The following is a 24,745-nucleotide window of genomic DNA, read 5'->3' as shown; positions in this document are numbered from 1 at the left end:
TGGAGGAAGAGAACTGACTGCAGGTTGTCCTACACACACACACACACACACACACACACACAAAACTGAAAGTGAGGCCTGGGAGACAACTCTTTCACTTAAGTGCTTTCCTTCCAAGCATGAGGACCTGAGTTTGATCACTGAGACCCCAGAGGTTGGGCAATCCCAGTGCTGGGAAGACTGAGACCCTCAGATCCCTGGAGCTCACAGCCTGCTAGTCTAGACCTTCTCGTCCAGTTCCACACCAATGTGAGACCTATTACAAAATACAAGGTGGACAGTGCCCGAGGAATGACACGCGCATACACACGCACACGCACACGCACACACACACACACACACACACACACACGCATGTACACCCCAATCTTAAAATATACCAATGAAAAAGGAACGCAAATATTCTTCAAAGAGGGAAATTCGTGACTAAGTAAAGAAAGCATTTGCTAACCCATAAATTCTGAGGTAATTTGTTGTTTTTAAATTTTGAACAAGATCTCTCCAGGCTGTCCTGGAACTCAGTATGCAGAACCATCTGGCCTGCCTTTGTCTCAGGTGTCAGGGTTAAAGGAGTTCACCCCCATTCCTAGCTTCCATAAAACTTCAAGACAGCCATCCTTCAAAGTGCTTGGGGCGGGGTAGGATGGTTCTGTGGTAGAGTGCTTGGTTAGCATGTGCCAGGCCCTGAGTTTGATTCCCATCACCACAAGTAAAACAAAACAAAATCTGATCAAAAGCTGAAAGAAACAGCTCATGCCAGGCCCAGGATACTGCTACTGTCCCTAGTGCAGAATGTAGTAAGCAGGTTTGGAGGGTGAACTCTGGCTTAGGTGTTGTTTAAGGGAGGCCCGAATGACTTTAGATTCCCAAGATAGTTGTTGCTGGCATAGTTTCCTTGCATGTTAACTAAACTAAGTAAAGCGACAGCCTCAGAGAGCACCTTCCCTGCCGGATCCGCCGGCTAGGTGCTGCTGGCTGCCCAGTTCCTGACTTCATCCAGGCCAAAGTCAAAGCCTGGCCAGTTTCTGCAGGCTTGCTGGTACTGGGCACCATCCTCCTGCCTTTAAACACATCTGCTGGGTTTCTTTGGAGTCTATTTCATGGAAAAGTTTCAGGGTCTTTGAAACCATTCCTAAAATCCTAAGCCCAGGCCTGAACACAGGTCTTTCCTCCTGGGATGACATCCAGGCCTTCCATCCCACCCGGTGCCCTGCTCTGTGGAAACACGGGGCAGTTTTACCTGAAGCTCCTGCTCCAGTCTCTTCTCAATCCACTCTGTCACGTGAACTAAAGTCACTTCTCTCTCTCCGAGTTTTGGCCGAGCTTTCAGCTCCACATACGGTGGCTTCCGGAAACCATACCTTTGTGAAGAAGACAGTTACCGCATTTAAGGAGAGAACGGAAGTGGGCAAGCGCTGGCACTACAGAGCCCTTGCTGGCAAGGGTTGATCACTAAGTGACCTCCGGTTCTGAACTGCCACATTCCTAACTCAGCACAGCACACGTGAGCTCTGAACGCCGCTGTCTGTTGGGCAGTGTCAGGACTCGGAGGGATTCAGACCAGTGCTGACGACGGAGAAAAGCCGAGAGATCGATCGCAGAAGGCTAGGAACTGAGCACTGCTTTAGGGCTCTTATTTCCCTAAAATGGCAATGGCCTTTCTCTTTGTATTTTTAATAGCAATAAGGTGTTCTCATTATAAAAGCCACAACTTTTGAAAGATGCAGCCTCCTTCTGAATGGCGTCTCTACGAGAGGGTCTGTCCTAAGTAAGCTCAAGCAGAGAAAGGTCTATAGACTGCTTTTTCTTCACCATGTGCTAAGTCATGTTTTTCTCACAGTCTTGCTATGACTGTTAGGCTGGCTTTGAACTCTCCAAATCTTCCTGTCTCTGCCTCTTGAGTGTGCAGGTGCCAGGAATGTGATGCCTTACACTACCTCACACCCTGCCACCCCTGCCTCACCTGTCACACCTCTGCCTCAACCATCACACCTCTGCCTCACCCCCGTCACACCCCTGTCACACCCCTGCCTTGCCCCTGACATCCTTGCTGCACTGTGCCTCTTATGATTCCTACAGCAGATTGACACTCAGAGCTGTTGGCGAAGTGTCCAGAGCAGCAGAGTGTGGTAGCCCACACTTGCAATCCCAACATTCAGAAGGTGAGGTAGGAAGAGCCCAGTTTGAAGATCAAAGACACTAACTAAATAAAGAGGAATAGAGAAGTCCTATAAATCTGTTTTGAGGAATAGTGACAGACATCGCTGTCTGGCTTCCCTCACACCAGAGTGCATGTCGCCACCTCATGAGGGCACAACAGACATAAACATGAGACCCCTTTGAGACCTCACAGCTATCTCCAGTTATTTCTTTGGATTTTTGAGACAGGGTTTCTCTGTGTAGCCCTGGCTGTCCTGGAACTCACTTTATAGGCCACGCTGGCCTCGAACTCAGAAATCTGCCTGCCTCTGCCTCCCAAGTGCTGGGATTAAAAGTGTGCACCACCCCTGCCGGGCTCTATCTCCAGGTATGAACTAAAGGCCAAAAAGGATTGTTACTTTAAGGTGGATAATGAAGAACTGAACATCACTGTGGTGTGTGAATAGGGATGGCCCCCCAGACTCATGCGTGTGAGTAGGGATGGCCCCCAGACTCATGTGTGTGAATAGAGATGGCCCCCATACTCATGTGTGTGAACAGGGGTGGCCCCCAGACTCATGTGTGTGAACAGGGATGGCCCCCATACTCATGTGTGTGAATAGAGATGGCCCCCATACTCATGTGTGTGAACAGGGGTGGCCCCCAGACTCATGTGTGTGAACAGGGATGTACCCCAGACTCATGTGTGTGAATAGGGATGGCCCCCAAATTCATGTGTGTGAATAGAGATGGCCCCATACTCATGTGTGTGAATGCTTGGGCCATGGGGAATAGCACTATTAATAGGTGTGGTCTTGCTGAAGGAAGTGTGTCACTGTGGGCATGGGCTTTGAGGTCTCCTATGCTCAAGCTTTGCCTAGTGTGGAACAAAGTCTCCTTCTGCTGGTCCTTCTGCTCCCCCAGTACCATGCTAACCTGCACACTGCCATGTTTCCTGCCATAAATGAACTAAACCTCTGAGGCTGTAAGCCAGCCCCAATGAACAGTTTTCCTTTATAAGAGTTGCTATGGTCAAAAGCCGGGCGTGGTGGCGCACGCCTTTAATCCCAGCACTCGGGAGGCAGAGGCAGGCGGATTTCTGAGTTCGAGGCCAGCCTGGTCTACAAAGTGAGTGCCAGGACAGCCAGGGCTATACAGAGAAACCCTGTCTCGAAAAATCTAAAAAAAAAAAAAAAAAAAAAAAAGAGTTGCTATGGTCACGGTGTCTCTTCACAGCAATGAAACCCTGACTAAGACAATCAGTTATCATTACGATCCATCCATGAGGGGCTAGGGCAAGAGATGAAAGCACGCAGAAGCAACAAGTTATGAAGGTAGCCCATTCAAAGTCACACTGGCAATGACTGCACAACACGGTTCCCTTGAGGGCTTTGAAAGTACACCAGCTGTGGTCTGAAGATAGAAGTGTGGCTCAGGACCAGTGCACATTAGTGGACAGCACCTAGCAGTGTAGAGCAAGATGCAGAGTCAGAAGACGAGGATGAGCAGGGTGTAAAGCTCTTTGTGTGCCCACGAAGTGTTCTGCTCCTGGAGGCGGGAACCAGGTTCCACAGAGAAAAGTAAAATGTGATGCAGATGATGACAGTGATAGAGATGCTGATGATGAAGAGGATGACAAGGAAACTGAAGAAAAAGCTCCAGGGGAGAAATCTATGAGACACTCTCCTAAAAACTCACGAAACACAAGGCAAGATGGAGAACCTCCAACCTATCTACACCAAGATCAAAAGGTTAAGAATCCTTCAAAAGACAGAAAAGAATTCCCAAACACAAAAAGGACCTGGTTCTGTAGAAGACATTATGGCAAAAATGTAAGCAAGTCTAGAAAAGAGGAGGGGGTTCCTTTAAAAAAAAAAAAACCCAGTGGAGCCAAGTTCATAAATCATGTGAAGAATAGCTTCCAATGACCAACCAGGAGGGTACTGGAGACTTTTGGAGGTAGAGAAGACCTCTGTAAGAAAATGGGCCGGGCGTGGTGGCGCACGCCTTTAATCCCAGCACTCGGGAGGCAGAGGCAGGCGGATTTCTGAGTTCGAGGCCAGCCTGGTCTACAAAGTGAGTTCCAGGACAGCCAGGGCTACACAGAGAAACCCTGTCTCGAAAAAAAAAACCAAAAAAAAAAACAAAAAAAAAAAAAAAGAAAATGGTTTAAGGGGGCTAGAGAGATGGCTCAGCAGTTAAGAGCACTGACTGCTCTTCCAGAGGTCTTGAGTTCAATTCCCAGCACCCACATGGTGGCTCACAACCATCTGTAACAGGATCTGATGCCCTCACCTGCTACATCTGAAGACAGCTACAGTGTACTCTTATACATTAAAAAAAAAAAAAAAAAGCCGGGCGTGGTGGCCCACGCCTTTAATCCCAGCACTCGGGAGGCAGAGGCAGGCGGATTTCTGAGTTCAAGGCCAGCCTGGTCTACAAAGTGAGTTCCAGGACAGCCAAGGCTACACAGAGAAACCCTGTCTCGAAAAACCAAAAAAAAAAAAAAAAAGGGCTGGAGAGATGGCTCAGTGGTTAAGAGCATTGACTGCTCTTCCACAGGTCCCAATCCCAGCAACCATATGGTGGCTCACAACCATCTGTAATGAGATCTGAGACCCTCTTCTGGGGTGTCTGAAGACAACTACAGTGTACTTACATATAAGAAAGAAAGAAAGAAAGAAAGAAAGAAAGAAAGAAAGAAAGAAAGAAAGAAAGAAAGAAAAGCCAGGCTTGGTGGCGCACTCCTTTAATCCCAGCACTCAGGAGGCAGAGGCAGGCGGATTTCTGAGTTCCAGGCCAGCCTGGTCTACAGAGTGAGTTCCAGGACAGCCAGGGCTGTACAGAGAAATGCTGTCTCCAAAAACCAAAAAAAAAAAAAAAAAAAAAAAAGTGGTTTAAACAGCTTGAAATATCCCATCTTCACTTCTGTTTTTTGTTGTTGTTTATTTGTTTGTTTGTTTTATAGACAGAGTTTCTCTGTGTAGCCCTGGCTGTCCTGGAACTCACTCTGTAGACCAGGCTGGCCTCGAACTCAGAAATCCGCCTGTCTCTGCTTCCCAAGTGCTGGGATTAAAGGCATGCACCACCACTGTCCGGCCTTACTTTACTTCTGTAGCAGCTGATATCTAGATGCCTGACCTTTCATAATGCAAAGTAAAAGCTTTCCCTACCGCATTCTACAAATTCTGTCCATGCCCCACTGCCAAGAATGTGCTATCTAAAATTCCTGTTTGGTTTTTCAAGGATGGCACTCCATCCTTTCCTTGGCTGTAAGTATGAGTGGAATGTCATGATAGGACGTAGTCGCATTGGTGGGCAGACATGGGGATGGTGGGGAGACAGAAATATACATGTAAAATAAACTCACTATTTAACATTTTTAAAAAGTCTAGATAAGACACTGAGAGTTATCAAACTACCTAAACCTTTAATCTGTCACTGACAGTGCTATAGAAACACAGAAAAATGTCAGACTGCCGTGCTTCTAGTGTGTCTTATGTTGTTACACTTTTGAGGAGGGAAGGATAGAAAAATATTAAGCAAGTTTCTTACTCTATTTAAAACTCAGCAGTTAAGAAAAAATGTTGTATCAACTCACTATTTTAGAATAACCTTTTAAACCTAGTATAGTAAGGTATTTAGCAGTGTCTATTTCTGGAGTATATAAATGTGGACTTTTAAAAAAATTTATCTTATGTATGTGAGTACACTGTAGCTGTCTTCAGATACACAAAAGGGCAGTATCAGATCCCATTAGAGATGGTTGTGAGTCACCATGCTGGGACTTGAACTCAGGATCTCTGGAAGAGCAGCAGTCAGGATCTCTGGGGGGTGCTGTATCTTCAGCACCACCAGATGGTACTTCCACCCAGAGCCTCCTCCTCAGAGAGCCTCCTATCACAACACCAAGACCTCACCCAGGGAGCATCTCCTCACTGCCTGGACCCTGCTACACATATGACTGTCATCTGTCAAGAAGGAAGGCCTTGAGAAGACTGAACCAGTGCTGTGGCTCCAACACAGGCTGGGCAGAGACCAGGGCTGACTACAAAGGGCTATTGGTGTTAATGGTGGATGAGTCAGCTTAAGAGAGAGGAGGACCAAGGACAGAAACAGCCTCTCCCACAAACTTCACATTCACCTTAACGCTTCCTAACATATGAAGATCACCCTTAAAAATGTACAAGAGAGCTGGGCAGTGGTGGCGTATGCCTTTAATCCCAGCACTTGGGAGGCAGAGACAGGCAGATTTCTGAGTTCGAGGCCAGCCTGGTCTACAGAGTGAGTTCCAGGACAGCCAGGGTCACAGAGAAACCCTGTCTCGAAAACAACAACAACAACAAAAATGTACAAGAGACAGTCATGGACAAAAACACAATGATTAATAATTTACAGGAGTCTACTAAAAACAGTGGGCAAATGCTCTTGTCCAGGGTTAAGTAGACTGGGACTTTCATGGTCACGTGGTAAAGGGATCACTTAGGGCATATACGCACCATATCCGGTCAGTTGGGGGTGGGGGGATGTTGACCGCCAAGGTCCCTCGACACTCTTGCACTTCCACAGTTAGCAGCAGTGGCGTATTAGAGACTTCTTCGATCTTCTTTTTAATGAATTCTGTCTCTGTTGCTTTTTGGAAATATTTTGATTTGGTGATCTTATCAACAAACCTCATAATCTTGCTTGTTCGATGACCTCCAACGTACCTTCAAATACAGAATGCAGAGCCGTGTTAGCGTGGGTGTTGGGGGAGTAGGGTTCCCAGGGATCAAATTCAGGCTGTCAGGCTTGGCAGCAAATGTCTGTCAAGCCATCTCGCTGGCCCTAAATACCATCCACTGGCATGAGCCTTGTGACTCCCACTGCTCTCCATAGCTTTCCCACTGGGACACGACACACACTGTGGTCAGGGCACTCTGTTTGAGGAGGACTGTCCTTGGCTTCCAAGGATTAGATGGCAAGAGTGTTCTCCCTGTTGAGATAATCAAACATGTGCCCACCCCCCCCAACCACCCCCCCTGTGGGGGCTGAATCCCTTTTGGTTGAGAACTACTTCAGAGAACACACACTGGTCAGACAGAACATTCTGACTGGACAGCGGATACCCAAACATCCGGACAGAGTCATCTCACCCAGGAGAGACTCCTTCGTGCCACTGTGAGACTCAGCAGGAGTCCTAGTCCCACCGGGGAACCTCTGTTTCTAGATAGCACACAGAGCTAATGCTGTACCCGACAGACAGCAAAGCAACAGTTTCATGCACAATCACACCAACGCCTGGAGCCTCTCAAAGGGCTTGGAACGTGGACCTATTCCTTTATAGGGTTAGAACTTAGGGACCAACCACATCTCTAACCCTAAACCATAGTTCTAAGAGGTACCAACTGGGCTGGGCACACATCTGTGCTCTCTTCTCACCTTCTGTGCAATTTCAAAGAGAGCAGCCTGCTATTTACTTATAAGTTTCTGAATTACCTGGTGCTGCAAATCTTAGGTTTCTTTATTTCCTTTTAAATAATGCAGAGGTCCTTACATAACGGCATGAGATATACTCTGACCATTACATTGCCAAAGGAACAGACCCAGAGAGCCCCAGAGGAAGCTCATGATCCAGAAGAGCAGCTAGGTCATCCACAGTCTCAGAATTCACAAAAGAAATAACCCAAGCATCTGAGCTCTGTAGAGAGCAACAGCGAGCAGATGGGGCTGTGATGTGCACGGTTCCTTTCTTTCTGGACCACCAGGGGGAGGTGGTGTGCAGTCTGCACTCTCTGAAGACCTGGCAGCACTTCTGGAGACAAGCCTTTCCTTCAAAGCCTCTGATATTTACTCACACTGCAAGGCAAAGCCAAAGTCTTCCCTCTTAGGATGTTTTACTCAGTGTGCAGGAAGAAGCTGAGAGGGGAAGGGAAAGACAGGCTGACTCCTGGATGCTCCCTTGACCACCAGAGCCTCCAGAAGCCCCATCCACTCACCCTTCAGCCCCGGGGAGCGGCTGTTTGTCTCCAGCAGTGGGTTCTGGTGGGTCATCTTCCTCAGAGGAGCCAGCACTGGAGGATTCTTCATCACTGTCAGCCAGACAGTACGCCCTGGGCCTGCAACTGCATAGAAAGGAAGTCACCGGCAGTGTACGCATGTGCAAATGAATGCACACACACACACACACACACACACACACACACACACACACACACAGAGGGTCAAGAAGAAACCTCTGTCATATGTTGTCAATGTCACTAAGAGATCCAAGAGTTCTTGGATTGGCTGCTAACACAGTAAATTCTAGCACCAAGTCCCCTGACAGGATTGCAGAGGACTTGAGCTCAGAACAGTTTGCTTTTGAGCATGCACCAGAGAGACAGGTGGTGGAGTGGGATGGAGTCACATAAAATGTAGGAGCCAGGTCGTGGTGGTGGGGTAAATGGAAGAATGGACAGTTAGCGGCGGTTATGATGGCAGCTTAATGCTTGTGATGTGACAGCCTTACGAAGGATGAGGGGTGCAGGCAAGTCTCTTGTCTATGGCTTAATCGTCCCTCAGATTAGTTTTGACTGAACTGGTAAGATTAGATACATTACGCCATGTCTGCTCCATCTCCTGAGGATGGGGTCACAGAGAAAGCCCAAAGCCACAAGATGCCAAGTCTCAAGGGACTCAAAAAACAAAACAAAACAAAACACCTGACATAAGATCTTAGGTACTTTTTGAGGCCAGGCTTTCCAGCCCCTTTATAGATCACTGCTCTTCATTAAACTCTTTAGGGTTCCAGAGGGGTGGGGCTCTCCAGATCCCCAGCAGAGCTGTGGGATCAAGCTTTCCTTCCTGAGGTGCGAGGTGCGCCAGAGGCTTCCTGACCTAGCAAAGCTGTCTGCCTGCTTACGAGATTACTACCCGGGCCCCATCTCTAGGCATGCCAGGGACAAAGGACAGAGCCTGCCTCTGAACACTATTGAGCAACAAAACAATCACCAAGCACAGCCCTGTACTGCTGACCAGGGCAAAGTACTCAGGAAAGACCGCGCAGCTTAGGCCCAGCCTCCCTGCTGCCACTGCCCTCAGGTTCTCAACACCTCCTTGAGCCACTAGAAATCCACTGGGGTAACTGTCTCCTGATTAATGGGAGTCAAGGGCAGAGCACCCGGCCGCATGCATGAGAGGGCCAGGCTGAGCCTCTCACTCTGAAACCAGAGCTGGCTGTAAGAAGATCCCACTGATGTCCTCCCAGGCAGGACACAGAAATCCGGCTCACCCCGACTCTGAAATGGAGCCAGAGCTGCACCCACACGCTGGACGTCATTGTTGAAGGGGGTGTCCCTTTGAGAAGCCCCTCCTCATCTGAAATAGCTGCTTCCTGTTCCCCCAACAGGCCAGGCTAGTCTAGAACGCTTCTGTGATGTGCCCTTGTTGTTCAGAACTGCCTCGGAGAGCGAGCCTGTGGGAAGGCCACCCTCACAGAGCTCTTGGGTTTCAAATCTATACGGAAAAGTCAATTCTCAAAAAAACTCTGAACTGGGGTTTTTTTTCTTCCTTTTTTTGGTTTTTTCGAGACAGGGTTTCTCTGTATAGCCCTGGCTGTCCTGGAACTCACTTTGTAGCTCAGGCTGGCCTCGAACTCAGAAATCCGCCTGCCTCTGCCTCCCGAGTGCTGGGATTAAAGGCGTGAGCCACCACGCCCGGCTCTGAACTGGGTTTTTAAGATAAGGAGAGTCAGAAATGTAAACTGTCAGAGATTATACAACCGACCCATATCTGCACCAAACAGCTGCGTTGCCAGCCTTCAAGCCTCATGCGGCCAGGTGTGGAAGCTGGCCTAACACACGGCCTAGCATGGGGCAGGCCTTCATCCATACACAGTACAAAGCGTCTGAGATCACAGTGAGATCTGCTGAGCTGTGGACCCTTATGTCCCCACCAGTGAGCTGAGCTGAGCACTGCACTGAGCTCTGAGGGCCCAGAATGAATGAATCCTCTGCAGGACAGAGGCCAAGCTGCACTCCGCAGCCTCAAGAGAGTGATTCGGATAATGTTGCCTAGGCTACCAGATGCTGTGGAGTCCGATTTTGACTAAATGGCATTTCTATCATCCAAAATAGGAGCCGTGTTTCGTGGAACCTAGGACCACTGTGTGACTAATGTTTGGCTCAGACACAGTTTTTACAACTAAATGTGCGTGTTATGCCCTCGACCTTATGACGTCAACAAGAACTTTCAGGACACAGTATTCGTCCTCAGAACAAATGTGCAGGAGGTGAGTACTGGCTCCAAACACAACTCAGTTCTATCCTCTCAGAGAGCCACTAAACAGGCTCATTCCAGTTATGCTGATCTGGTAAAAACCACTTGAGAAATGTGCCTAGAGTCAGACACAAGAGAAAGTAAATTATTTTATCATGGTCTGTCTTGGGCTTTTTAAAAATGTCTTTCTTGAGATGGGGTCTCACTTTGTAGTCCAGGCTGGCCTGGAAGTCACTATGTAGCCTACGTTGGCTTCAGACTCCGGCTAAGTCTCATCCCGCAGGTTCTCAAGAGTTGGGATTGCCAGCACGAACTACCATGCCTGGCTCAACTGTTTTATTTCTTGTTCAAATAATCACTATCACTTCTGGCAACTTCCAGCAGTCAGTCAGCCTATCTGTGAGTCTGGCTCTCTCTTTCTGCCTGGACACAGGTCTGTGTTATATGCATGTGCAGTGTCTACTAAGGCCAGAAGACAACAGAGGGCCTTGGAACTGGAGTTACAGATGGTTGTGAGCTTCTATGTGGGTGCTGGGATTTGAACTCTAGTCCTTTGGAAGAATGGTTGAGTTAGCTCTCCAGCCCCATTCCAGCAGTTTCTTAGACTACCTGTAAATAAAGCACGCTGACTGCTATCGCTTTGGAGTAGTTAAAAGAATGACACAGATGCCAGAGGCTACTGTAAAAAGCCTTTCAGTGAGGAGTAAATAAACATACTCAACAGCCCTGGGTGGGGCCCTCACTCCGCAAAAGGCATTCACTTTCTTTTACTAAAAAGAAACCAGCCTCATGCATTCTTAGCTGCATGTGCATTTAGACACACAGAACCAGGACAAGACCTAGTCATGGTATATACACGGTATACTTGGCTCTTGGGAAGGGGGAGGAGACTCCACACGGGCCCAAGCTGCACTGAGTACATTGCAAAACCACCCCACTATCCATTTAAAGGATCGGCCATGTAGGATGCATTCCTTCTGACTTATTTAAAGGCCCTTTGATATGTTTATAAAAAGATAGAGAAGTATAAGATATGTTCTATGGGAGTGTGGTGAGGTATGGGGGAAAGAGGTGTCTCAGCGGGCCCATGCAGAGGCATTTCTTCCCCCTGAGGGACTAGCTAGTATAGACTAGAGTTTATTTAGGGCATGGGGAGGGGAGTTAAGAGGATAGTAGAGGCAGAGAAAGGCAGAGCGAAGGAGAGAGTAGAGAAGTAGAGGCTGGCCATGACCACGTGTGTGGGGGGAATGGGGAGAGAAGGGAAGCAAGAGGGAGAGGCAAGAGAGAGGAGGGGGCAAGCAGCCCCTTTTATAGTGGGTCAGGCACACCTGGCTGTTGCCAGGTAACTGTGGGGTGGAGTGTAGACAGAATGCTAACACCCTTTACAGGTTTCCCCCTAAAATTTAGACTCCTCCTTCCCTTCCACTCCCACAGTGCTGGGGATGGAGCCTAGGCTCTCACACATGCTAAGCTCTCCACCTGAGCTACACTTCCGGTCCTTGAAATCCATTTTGACTGCCTTATTGCCCCAAAGTGGTTTAACTAGTGTGTGACCAGAAGACATGCTGTTTGTGGAAGTACAAGCTTGAAAGACAAATGCCCATAAATAACTTTCAGAAGGAGCCAAGCTCGGCCTAAAGCAACCTAGATTTCAATTTCTCCAATTTGTCTCTGAGTACTATAAGCAAACTTCCCACTAGAAGAGAAAACTTCTAGAAGTTCCCCGAGAGCACAGTCATTTGAGTGGGCACTGAACAAAACAGTGAGGCCACCACGACCCTGCCAAAGCTGGGCCCTGGGGCAAACCCATGTGTGGTGTGAGGCCTGGAGAGGAGAGGTGGCGGTGGCTAGAGAGGGGGCCTGGAGGAGAGGCTGCTGTGGGCCTCTGCAGAGTCCGCACCAGGGTGTTCAGTATTAACAAAGACATGGGTGTTTAGTAACAGCTACCACGCGGCTGCCTTCTGTCCATCCTCTCCTTAGCCTCAAGGCGGCCACACATGTTCATGGCTGAGGAACGGAGGAAACAGATTTTAGAAGTGCTTCTGGAACTAGGTTCTGGAATCTGGCATGGGTTTTCAATGCTTCAGAACTTTGAGCCAAACTGTGTTCTAGAGTCCTCAGCTTTTTCCTCACTAAGGAAGGGCTCTGAGGTGGTATCTCTTTGCATTGAAAAGCGGTAGCAAATTGCATATCAATGTATATTTTAACATCCTCACAGGAAGAAGATAGACATTACATTCAGGACTCCTCTTTGACACAGTGATTTTAGAAATACACTCTACCATGAAAGCCAGATTCCCGAGAAAGCGAGTCTTTTCAGTCAGTGTAAAGAAACACTGTGAGCATCTTGTGAGCTTGTAGATGGAAACCAGACGTAAAGCCAAGACAGCCAGAAGAACAATAGTCACTGTGGAGTGCGTGAAAGATGAGACTCAGACCAAGCGGTCTGCTGCCCACCTGATGTGTGGGCCTTGCCTTCCCAACAGAGCCTGGAGCCCTGTGCTGGGGTACAGCTGTTTCCAAAAGGTCCTCACTCAATGCTTAAGGCCAAAGATTGCTCTGGCCCAGTCCCGTTATATTAGATACATTAAAAGAAAAATGCTGGCAATCAAACCCAGGTCCTGGCACATGCTCAGCAGCTGACCTCCCACTGAGCCCGGGGTGGGGGTGGGGGACCTCATTTTCAGACCGCCTCTGCCTATATGGTGTTTTTGCAACTCTGTTGTCAGACGGCCAGTCTGGCACTGCTCAGCTATAGTGATCAGAGTGGGGTGGAACAGGAGATAAAAAGTCAGGACTGACTACAGGCTAGATCAGGACCTGGGCATTTCTAAATGGGGAAGTCTAGGAGACTCTCTGTCAGCAGAGCCTCACCCTTGCTCTCAGCCTCCCCAGCCCTCAGACTGTGCCTTCGAATCTGGAACATGATGAAATGACATTGTCTTGTGGCTTCAAAGGGGACCAAATCAGGGTCAGCACGCACAGGGTGTGAAATGCTACACGGGGAGTTGATGAATACCACTCACCAGGAAATACAAATCCACAGATTGCCGAATCCAAATACATTTTAACAAATAGCAGAAAAATGAAAGGAAAATAGCAGATACGAGTTAGATTGTGTGCATCAGGTGCAATTCTCCAATTATTAAAACAGGAACATTTCAATGCGTGACTTGGATAAATCAGGATGATCTAAGCAGAAGAATGTCCTTGAAGACACAACTCCACCTCCTTGGTCTATTAGCACTGAAAACTAAAGAGGGTCAATCAGCTCACAACTGTGCAAAAAGCCAGTGTCTCGCACTTAGCTCACTGTGGGAGTGCCAGTCACTGTAGCTTAGTCCCTGCAGAGGGACTTGGGATGGGAGAGGCCATATCCTTTAACTTGGCTCAAACAGTGTTACATTTAGATGTGCAACAAGAACAGTGACTTTTAAGGTGTTCAAGAATGTGGGCATCGAATCCAGAGTGGGGAGTGAGTGCGGGTGTTCAGGCTCCATTAATTACCTCACAATTCTGGAATATTTCTAAATCAGATTAACTCTGAGTAACAGATGTACTATCCACAAAGAGGACAATTTACTAAGCAAATCAATATTATATTATTTCGGGAAGGTGCTTCCAGATCAACCACCTCGTTATAAATAATTCTGACCTGGTGATTAAAGTGGTGGATCCCCAGGGGACCTTAATTTGCTCCACATATTGCCATCTGTGGCTCTGAGCTGAGGTAGGCTTCGGAGTAAGGACTGGGTTGAAGAATAGTTTATGCTCAGAGGGGTATGTCCTGCTTGCCCTGTGCCAGTGATGCTTGCTGAATAATTAAGACCAGCAAGCAGCCACTGTGTGGTCCCTGGGTGTACAGCTCACTCGGTAATCAGGAGCACTGACAATGAGCCTGCTGGCCATTCAGGGACTCCCACGCCCCGACCTGCTTCTCACAGGCTGCAGGGAGAGGCTAGGCCCCCAGGGTTGGTTAGTAAATTCATATATAGCCCCTTACCCTTCTTTGCCAATTTCTCCAACCTTCAGGGCTTCAACAAGAGGCTCTTTACCTAGTTTGGTCAAGTTCATTTTGGTCTCCAGAGTCATCAGAAAGGACCCATTGTAAGACATTTCCAAATCGATCCAGAGTCCTAGAGAGACAGTTAACAAACAAACAAACAAAAAAAGGGTTTGTCTTGATTTTTTTTTTCTTTTTGCCTCCCAAGAAATATGAATGTAAACTACAGTATCCAGACGGGTACTTTCAGGACTAGAAAGATAGTTCAGTGGTGAAGAGTACTTGCTACTCTGCCGAAGAGTTCAGCTCCCAGCACCCGAATATGACCCGATAATGACTGCAGTCATTATCTAACTCCAGTTTCAAGGGATCTGACGCCCTCTTTCGACCTCTGAGGACACCAGGCATGCATGTGGTGCACACAGGCACACAAAATAAACCCTTCAGCGTCCTTAAGCTGGCATTAGAGTAAAGCCCACACGTGATTTGTACTGACAACGGAGGCATGGAAAGGGTAAGGCGCTCCGCCCTCAGACCACGAGAGGGACGACTGTGGTGGTTTGCATGCAGGGCAGTGGCCAGTGTAGCTACTCTGGGGGTCACAGTGAACTCAGTGTCCATGTGAGCTCAGCAAGGACTCCATTCTCTCTCCCTCCCTCCTTCCCTCCCTCCCTCCCTCCCTTCCTCCCTCCCTCCCTCCCTCCCTCCCTCCCTCCTTTGTTCCCCTCTCTCTCCCTCCCTTCCTCCTTTCCCTCCCTCCCTCTTCTTTCCCACCCCCTCTCTGGCTTTCCCACAGCACCGCCAGGAAGGGTGGCCAAGGGGCTACTGTTTGCCAAGTGAGGAGACTTCACTGTGAGACTGTTTCCTTCCGGGAGGTGGTCATCAATGGCTGGGGCTTAGTAGTAATGTAGCTGTTGGGGGTCACTCTTGTAAGCCTTCTCACCTATCCCAAGAAGGTGAGATGGCTCAGCAGGTAAAGGCCCCCTGCCAGCAAACCTAATGACCTGAGTTTGATTCCCTGAACCCACATGGGAAAGGAAGAGAACTGACTTCTACAAGTTGTCCTCCCACCTCTGCATGCACAAGCCCACCCATCCCATCAGCCTCCTCCCTGCAAATAATAAACGGTTTAAAAAAGACAGCCCAATAAACTCATTGCGTGCTCTCTCTCTCTCTCTCTCTCTCTCTCTCTCTCTCTCTCTCTCTCTCACACACACACACACACACACACCTCAAACTTTTTTTAAGATTTATTTTATTTTTGGTCTGGAGAGATGGCTTAGCGATTAGGAGCACTGGCTACTCTTCCAGAGGTCATGAGTTCAATTCTTAACAACCACGTGGTGGCTCACAACCAGCTGTAATGGGATCTGATGCCCTCTTCTGATGTCAGTGACAGCTTATTCATATACATAAAATAAATAAATCTTAAAGAAAAAAGAAAGGCCGGGGGTGGTAGTGCACACCTTTAATCCAGCACTCGGGAGGCAGAGGCAGGTGGATTTCTGAGTTCGAGGCCAGTCTGGTCTACAGAGTGAGTTCCAGGACAGCCAGGGCTATACAGAGTATACAGAGAAACCCTGTCTTGAAAAACCAAAAAAAAAAAAAAAAAAAGAAAAGAAAAGAAAAGAAAAGAAAGAAAAACAATTTGTTTTATTTGTGCACGCCTGGTAAAGGAGAATGTCAGAGAGGATGCTGGAGCCCTGGACCTGGGATTGTGGATGCTTGTGAGCCACCATGCAGGCGCTGGGAACTGAACCAATGTCCTCTGCAAGAGCAACACGTGCCCTTAACCTCTGAGTCAGACCTGTAGCCCCTAAATTTTTATATTTTTAATATCCATTTGTTTCTGGAAATTACCTAATAATTAAACTAAAAGGAGTTCCAGGTGTACCTCAGTAAAGCTGGAGAATCACTTAATGCCAGAGTTTTAAGAATTTAGTCATCAGAAGGATATTGCTGCCAATAGCTCATATCTCATTTCCCCAGGATGGCTGCCCCTGGACCAGCATCCACAGTATGCACACATCACTCTCTGTCAGCACAGGAGGGTGGCCTGGCAGGCCTGCCAAGCTACACGAGATGCTTTCACTCTTAGAGCTCCATAAGACCTCATGGATATTTAATCACAATGCAATCCTTCAAGTGGCCATTTAAATGCTAACAGACTTTTATAGATCATCATAAGACAAGTGACAATATGTAAGAGGAGGCAGGAAATTAATCTCAGACCATTCTTCATATAAAGCTGCAGTTTCAGTCCACTGCAGTAAACAGCCCCTCCCCACATGGCTAGCCCCCTGTATAAAAGCACTGTCTATCCGTACGGAAGTACTAACGGTGCAATTCCTCACTAAAGGCAGAATAATTCCTATTTGGTTTTCAACAAATTCTTCCTGTTACTGAATGCGATTATTCTCCATGAATGGCTTGGTTTAATTAAGTGGCACAGGTCAAGGGTGATTATCTTCTTTGCGGGAAAAACTGCTTCATTTCTAGCTTACGGTAAGCAGTTTAAAAAAATCATTAGTTAGCTTACTCTTCAAAATGCTGTTATTGTGTAGATCAAAGGCGCATCTGCTTCAGGAAGACATTTAGTCCTTAACCACTTCCAGGAGAATGGGATTGGTTTAAAGGGCTACAGAGGAATTTTAGCTCACTATAAAAAGGACACTAATTTCTTTTGGAAATCCTGGCCAGGTTTCCAAATAATATCAACGGCATGGATTGTCTTTGAAAGCTGTCATATTAAGAGCACTAAAACTTTATTCCTTCCAAAATGGGAGGTTTTGTCTTTCTTTCTCCAAAATTTATTCTTTTAAAAAAAATATGTATGTAAGAGTGGTAGTGTGGTGGTGGTGGTGGTGGTGGTGGCATGTGCAGATGCAGACAAGGCCAGAAGAGGGCATCTGGTTCCCCTAGAGCTGGAACTATGAACCACCCAACCTGGGTCCTAGGAGGCAAGCAAGTATTCTGGCCAACACCTCACAACTTGTGGGGCAGAGAAAAGAGGGTTGTTACATGGTTGAGAGAAGTTCTAGACCAGCCAGGGCCACGTAGAGAGATCCTATCTTAGAATTTAAAAAGTGCATGGCTGAGGCAGAATAGTCCAAGCAGTCCGAACAGCCCATGTGAACCAGAAGAAAATATTCTTTCTTTTTAAAAAATGTTTTCTTTGTAAAATTACTTTTTTTATGTGTATGGTGTTCTGCCTGCATTTCTCTTTGTGGACCCATGTGGACGTAGTGCTCATTGAGATGGGAAGAGGGCACTGGACCCCCTAGAACTGGAGTTAGAGACTTGCTTGTTCTTCAGCAAGAACAGCAAGTGCTCTTAACTGCGGAGCCATCTTTCCTGCCCCTGGGAGGGACTTTTCAGAGGGGCACTGGAGTCTCACAGGAGTGCTGCTATTACCAAGTCACCCCACCTTTCAATTTCCCTAGAAAGGAAGGCTCTCCCCGAGAACAGTGGGATCTGAAACCCCAAACTCACACAATTCCACACTGCATGATGACTTCTGGCCACTAGTGGACCACATATAGGACAGCAGTCCTGTGAGATTCTGTCACTTAGTAACATGACTGCCGCCTAAGCCTAGGTTAAGCACACTCTATTGTTTACACAAGTGGACAGGGTTACACAGTTGCAGTGTGACTGTTATTGAAAAACACCTCAGTGCATCCTTTGTCCTTCTGTTTTGGGTCATGCAGGCATTCTTCAAAAGCATGGAAAAGACTAACTTGATCAAATTCAAATAACGCCCAGGCCTTATGTCTTTCTTTGGTAATATTTTCTCCCTGTTAAACAAGCTGGCAGATTGCTACACTTTGCCCTGAAAGGAGTTAAGTAAGCTTCAAGTGGATTAAAAGCAGCAAGGCTTTGATCTGCAGACTTGAAATGTCTCACGCCAGCTCCATAAAAACAGCAAAGAAGTTGGAGACTTAGGTCTCCAATTATCCTCAAAGCCTGACCAACGCACTCCCAGAGCTCAAAGCCACAGGGACACTTGGATGCGGCAGAGCCTGCTGTGCTCTGCCCAGTGCACTTTCCTTAGACATTTCTATTAAACCAGGCCAGGGAGGTGTTGAGATTGGAGAGGTGGCGAGCATGTGAGAAACCTCACAGGCACCTTCAGTGTTTACCTTTAAAAGCCCAGCACTTGGAAAGTTTGTGGAAGCTGATTATTTCCTGCTTGTTTCTAGCCAGTCCCTGAAGAGACGGAGAGCAAAGGGCAAAGGGCAGCAGAGAGGTCATGGACTAGGGGAAGACCCTGCCCTTGTACTCTGATGGGGAGAAGATTCTAGCTGCACAGCTAACTTAGCAGGGCACACCTTTGAATACTGTGCACCATGCTGAGCTGGGGGCCGGGGTGTAGAATAAGCAACCTTGTACCAGGTTAGACTGAATAACTACTTGTAGAGTCTAAATCTCTTCTAGCTTCATTCTGTGGACCTGTCAGACCCCAGCAGGATTCAGACTGATCAAGGTGCAGGCAGATTTCAGGCTTACAGGTGACCTCAGCACGCAGGCACCAGGTGGACTTTTGTGTCTCTCAAAGATCAGTGTGTGCATGCCCTGTCAGCTCAAACCCTGCTAGAGGGATGCGCAGAGCTGCTAAGTGTAATCACGGAACACTCACCCTCTTCATATTGTGTAACAGCAGAAAATGAGTTCACAAAATGTGACTCGATGGCCAGAGTTGTTCTGTACCTTACAAATTATACAAAATATTGGCATCAAAACACGCATCGTTCTCCAGAAACAGTGTGTTACTCCCTTCTACCCTGCTCCTAGGCCTCCTAGGGAATATGTTAAGCATGATTCAAGGGAGAAGAGCTTCCTTGACAGGGGATACTAAAACTGAGTTGAGTGGGCAGTTTGTTTGGCTAGGCTACCTTGCAAGACCCTGTCTCAAAAGAGAAGAAAGGAAGGAAGGAAGGAAGGGAAAGAAGAAAGAGGGAGAGGGGAGGGAATGAGCCGGTGAGGTCTGCCTGTGTGCCAGCAGCCTTCTCTGTCCATGTGACTCACTCAGCTCGTGTTTTTCTAAATCCCAGCATTCTAACTCCTCCCTGTTGATGCCCTTTGAAGCCACATGTTATCAAAGGCATAGAAAGCTGTGCCATTATTTTATTTCTTTCACATTCTGATCAATTCTTTTCCATCCACAGGATTAGGCATAAATACTGTGACCATGGCAAGCCTAAAACCTTAAATCCAGGAGCTTATACTCCAGCAAACAGATCTGCTCCTGAAATACTGCCTTCAAGTATATGTCTTCATCTTTCAAATCCTCCAGACCCACAGGAGTGTAAGGACTATAAAGATGCAAGACATGAAGGCCAAAGACTTTACAAATTAGAAGACGAGGCAGGTGAAGCTGGGGTTAAGTGAGTGGGGCAGTGTCTCTCAGGGAAGCAGGGCCATGGTGCCCATGAGAGGACAGCGCAGCTGAAACCTAGCCCACTGCCTCACCCTGGCAAGGGCTACAACTCACATAAAAGCTTGGACCCTAGCAACTGGCTTGAGGGTGTCTTGGGTCTGGAAAAGCCCCCATAACAGACTGAGCGAAGAGAACTGGGAGAAGGAACCTAGATCTATTGCCATCCAGCTTCCTACTGTGACTGCTATAAATAAAAGTCACTTGTAGGATGTGGTGGCACATGTCTGTGCTAGAGAGGCTGAGGCAGGAAGATCATAAGTTCAAAGATAGGCTGGGCTACAGAGCAAGGTCCAGCATGAGCGACAGACACACAAGTCTCTATCTCAACAATGAAACAATAACACAAATCAAAACAAACCAAAAATGGCTAGTGAGATAGCTCGGTGGATAAATGTTCTTGCCATGCAAGGAGAATGATTTAGGGTCAAGCCCTGAAACCCATTTAAAGGTAAGGAAGAGAACTGACTCCATAGAGTTAGCCTCTGACCTCAGCATACACACCCCCTCACCAGCTCCCCAATCTCTCTCCCTCTCCTCACCCTCCAATCCCCACGAGTTTAAAAACTAAACAAAGAATAAGAACAAAATCCACAGTCCACGTGAACAGGAGCTTAGGACTCGGGTTCTTTCTAAGCACAAGCCTTGGGGTGAAAGCTACAACCAGACAAGCATTTTACCACCCACCGGTCAAGTCCTCTCCAGGCCACTAAGCGTTACCTTGGTGATCAACATAAGGCTTGAAGGCCTGAAGGATTTTTGGCACAGCTACACCCATGTCAAGCTCTGTCAGTGTTAGTTCATTCATAAAGTAGGGGAGCTGCAGGAAAGAAACAAAGAGTGAATGAGACCCCAGGAAGCCAGTAACACGCTAATGTCACCCAGAGCTCCAGGCAGTCTGAGGAGAGAGCAGTTGCGGTGCTGGGTCACATCTTTATGTACAGACCAGAGAAGCAGAAACAAGCAAACAGACAAATGCTATAATCTCCTAGAGCAGGGCTGGGACTTGGTGAGGACGTGGTCAGCCATGGCTGTCTTAGCTGAGGAGGTGGAGAAGCCTCGGACCTGCCACCTGCCACTCAGAGTGAGGAGGGGAGGTAAGGAACTGTACATTTCAGACAGGCAAATTTACCACAGGACTAGAAATAACTGGGAAAGCCAAACTAAAGCCTAAGCCCCAATCCGCATCCCCCTGCAGCAGGGCTGGCTGTTTCTGTCGTCCTCCCATGCTCTGCCTGCTCCACAAAGGCAGGTCTATGAGGACTTTGCCCAGGAAGCCTGAGTCCTCCATCTCTTTAGCTTCAGGCGGTATGTGATCATGGGGTCCACCAGGGAGAAATGTTAGCATCTGTCCTCACACTCCAGGAAGGCCAGAGCTCCTACACAGCCAGTTCCTCCCTGCCAGATGATTGGTAAACTGATCGCCACCTTTGCCCCTTCGGGGAGGGCCACAGCTCCCCCCCCACCTCTGCTGACCCAGGCAGACAGCAGCCTCCCCTTGGGTTTCTGCACCTCCTCTAGCTACTCATCTGAGGGCGCCATCTGGTCCCTCCTGGGTCTGACTAACACCCACAACTCTTATCAGCAAGGATTTCTCATGGAGGAAATAATAGAAGAGTACTGCTGTCCTCCTCAGAATCCCCAGTTACCCCAAGATCACGATCATACCATGACCTCATGTATACTTCCTCTGACTGGATTTGTATACTCTTTCCCTCCTTCTTTCCCTTCTTCTCTCCCTCTCTCTCTCCTTTTTTTTTTTTTTTTTTTTTAATTCCCCAAGATAAATAGCATTTCTCTGTGTAGCTCTGGCTGTCCTAGAATCTGCTCCATAGACCAGGTTGGCCTCAACCCAGACAAATCTGTCTGCCTCCATCTCTAGAGTGCTGGATACTGGGCAGCCAGGCTGCATTTGTGTTTCCTTAATCTTCAGGTCATTTGTTATTTTAGTGGAAGCCCCCCAGCCCTAGGATCTCAATGTAACTATGGTTGGACTGAACTCAGAGAGACCTTCCTGTCTGTGCCACCTAGTGCTGGATCTAAAGGCACGTGCCACCTCACACAGCTTAGCCTAAGATCTGAAGTAGGGGTTCAGTATTTTTTCCAAATGGCTGGTTACTCCGCCTATCATCCAGCAACTAAGCGATGCTTTCCCTGATCTGGACCATCAGCTTTGAATATGAGCTTCCCACCACACTGGAGTCTGTACTGTAATGTTATCTACCAGCACCAAAGTCCGCCTACCGATGTAACTTTATAACTCTCTGTCTGCCTCTGTCTGTCTGTCAGTCTGTCTGTCTCTGTCTCCTCCCTACTCCACCACACACACACAGGGTCTCACTGTGTAGCCCAGGCTGGCTTTGAGTTTATGATGTTCCTCCTGCTTCAGCCTCCTGGGTGCTGAGATGACAATCACCCATCACCACACCTAGCTATGACACAGCTTTATAGTTTATAAGTCCTTCTTTTCTTTTCTTCCAGAATTGTCTAAGTTATATTTATCTAGTTGAACATTAGATTAATTTGTAAAAAATGAGATTTTTTTTTTTTAATTTAACACACTGCAGGGTTGCACCTGGTCAGGGGTGACTGCTGTTTACACAGTGGATTTCTGCAGCTGGCTCTCAGTAGAAAGTGGGATCTGTCAGGGTTCGCCCGCCGGAGAGCTTCACCTCTGCTTTTTTATAGGCATCCAAGAATACGGCATGCCACCAATGTTGGGTTTTTTTTTTTTTTTTTGGGGGGGGGGTTTCGAGACAGGGTTTCTCTGTGTAATCCTGGCTGTCCTGGAACTCACTCTGTAGACCAGGCTGGCCTCGAACTCAGAAATCCACCTGCCTCTGCCTCCCAAGTGCTGGGATCAAAGGCGTGTGCCACCACGCCCAGCCACCAATGTTGTTTGAGACAGAGTCTCATGTAGCCCCGGCTAGGCTCAAACTTGCTCCATAAGCCTTGAGCATCCCTGTTTCCTGCCACTACCTTCCAAACGCTGGGGTGACACACCGGTGCCACCATGAGTGAGCCCAGGGCATCCTGCACGGTAGGCAAACTCGGTATCACCTGAGCTACTAGTTACTGAGGACTAGCCCTCAGTTACATTTGTCTAGATTGGTACTCCCTGTCTGAAGGCACCCTCCCCGCAAAAAGCGTCAACATAAATGTGGGTGACATATCTACCATCTACAAAATGTCACTTGCTGGGCAAGTCTGCCACAGTCTCCCTCAGAGTTGTCGTCTGCAGCTGAGGAGGCAGCCTGGTGAGGAGCCTCTAGTTACCTGTGAGTCTTGGTAACGGGCTGACCAGCAGAGCCTTCTGGGTCTACTGTACCCCAGGGAGCTAGCACATCACAACTAACCTCTCCTCACGCCATTCCTCCTAGGTTAGCCTTTTTCAAATGCTGAAGAAAGCAAGAGAGTCCCTCCTCTGTGCCAGTCAACCAGAAACCGACAGGATCCCACATGAGACACGAACCCAGGGGTCACGTTCCTTACCCTCCTAAGTAAATTCAACTGGGGCCGGAACCTTTGGGTGTGTGGGCTACGTTCTCATTTGTGGATGAGCATCAGGCTGTGTGCAACGACAGCATCTGCTGGAGGGCATGGGCATCTTGAAGGGGCAGAAACATTGCTTGCTTTAAACCCACGTCTGGATACCAGATGCACCTCTGGCTGACATGAACCATCAAGTGCAACCATGGAGGAATGTGGTAATATCCTTCTGCCCTTTGTTCCTGTGGTCTCCTCTGCCTCCAGGGCACAACACAGCACAGCAGATCACAAGTGGGCGGGGATTCGAGGAGGAGCAGTGAGAGATGGACAAAGCCACCAAGCTTGACCTGGGTGCCACTGGACCTCAACCACTGCTAACCTCAGTCCTTCTGACCAGAAAAGGCAGAAGGAGCTTAAGCTGGTAAACAGCAAGCACTTTCATGAGCGATGGAAGCAGAAACCTTCCCTAGACTTCCTCTGGACTAAGGGAACCTCTGTCATCCCCATCATCACTCCCCCGGAGGCGAGGCACCAGGACCTCCCACTCTTAGTTTGAAGGGTCATGCTTCCGGAACTGGTGAGCGATCATCTGGAACCCAGGCGTGCCCTGTTCTCCTCTTGCTCCAGGGAAGCACAGCCCTCCAGTGTCTGAGAAAGGAGAAGGGGCAGGCCCCTCTATTTGCCTTGACCAGAGACTTCCCAAGGAGACAAAGAGGTCAAGTTCCCTTTAGGTGGCTGCTGACATCTCATCCACCAAGAGAGAGGGACACTTTCCAATGGTAACCCTCAACCTACCCTGAAAACACTAACTAGTCAACATTGTCACAGGGCCTCCCAAAGTCTTGCTCTAAAGTTTCCTCAGGTCAGAGGGCAGCCTCTCTTCTTCTTTTTTTTTTTTTTTAAAGATTTATTTATTATTATATGTAAGTACACTATAGCTGTCCTCAGACACCCCAGAAGAGGGAGTCAGATCTCGTTACAGATGGTTGTGAGCCACCATGTGGTTGCTGGGATTTGAACTCTGGACCTTTGGAAGAGCAGCCGGGTGCTCTTACCCACTGAGCCATCTCACCAGCACCAGCCTCTCTTCTTACCAGAGAGCTGGGGAAGACTGGTCTGAGAAGGCACACAGAGCTTGTCATAGCTCAACAAAGCCAAAAGATATTCTGTTTTGTCCAGAGGAAGTACTAAAATCAAGGCTCTGTGTCCACCTCTTTCTTCAAGCCTAAGTTTACCTTCGTCTAAAGTTCTCTCCACCGGGAGGCCTTGAGCTCCCCGAGAGCATGTGCAAAGTTTTACATCAGCGTGCATTCTTCTAGGAAAAGGAGCTACAAGTTTCTGCTTCTCGAAGGAATCTATAGCCCCAAAGAGCCTCTGACGTAAGCTACTGAGCACAGGACTCTCAGTGGGGCCTTAGTGCTCAAAGTGGCTGGATCTGG

General features: G+C 48.0%; 1 protein-coding gene and 1 pseudogene across 6 annotated transcripts in view; one reads left to right on the top strand and one right to left on the bottom strand.

Moving 5' to 3' along the window:
- Positions 1-24,745, bottom strand: part of Tex2 (testis expressed 2) — a 109,578-nt gene that overhangs the window by 3,112 nt on the left and 81,721 nt on the right. For 5 of the 6 annotated variants that reach the window (XM_021176086.3, XM_085829472.1, XM_085829473.1 and 2 more), the window contains 5 exons: positions 20,538-20,637; positions 14,381-14,513; positions 8,118-8,243; positions 6,639-6,848; positions 1,241-1,361 (listed from right to left, as the gene is read on the bottom strand). In XM_021176086.3, coding sequence (XP_021031745.1) covers positions 1,241-1,361; positions 6,639-6,848; positions 8,118-8,243; positions 14,381-14,513; positions 20,538-20,637 — 690 coding nt within the window. The remainder of the gene's footprint in view (positions 1-1,240; positions 1,362-6,638; positions 6,849-8,117; positions 8,244-14,380; positions 14,514-20,537; positions 20,638-24,745) is intronic. The other variant, XM_029483456.2, reaches the window with a different exon arrangement.
- Positions 1,722-6,230, top strand: LOC147001384 (nucleophosmin-like; annotated as a pseudogene).

The sequence above is a fragment of the Mus caroli genome, unplaced genomic scaffold (assembly GCF_978045245.1).
Source record: "Mus caroli unplaced genomic scaffold, Mus_caroli_1 scaffold_13, whole genome shotgun sequence".
In the NCBI taxonomy this organism is placed as follows: Eukaryota; Metazoa; Chordata; class Mammalia; order Rodentia; family Muridae; genus Mus; species Mus caroli.
The sequence above is the reverse complement of the archived record's forward strand: the minus strand, read 5'-3'. Positions and strand labels throughout refer to the sequence as shown.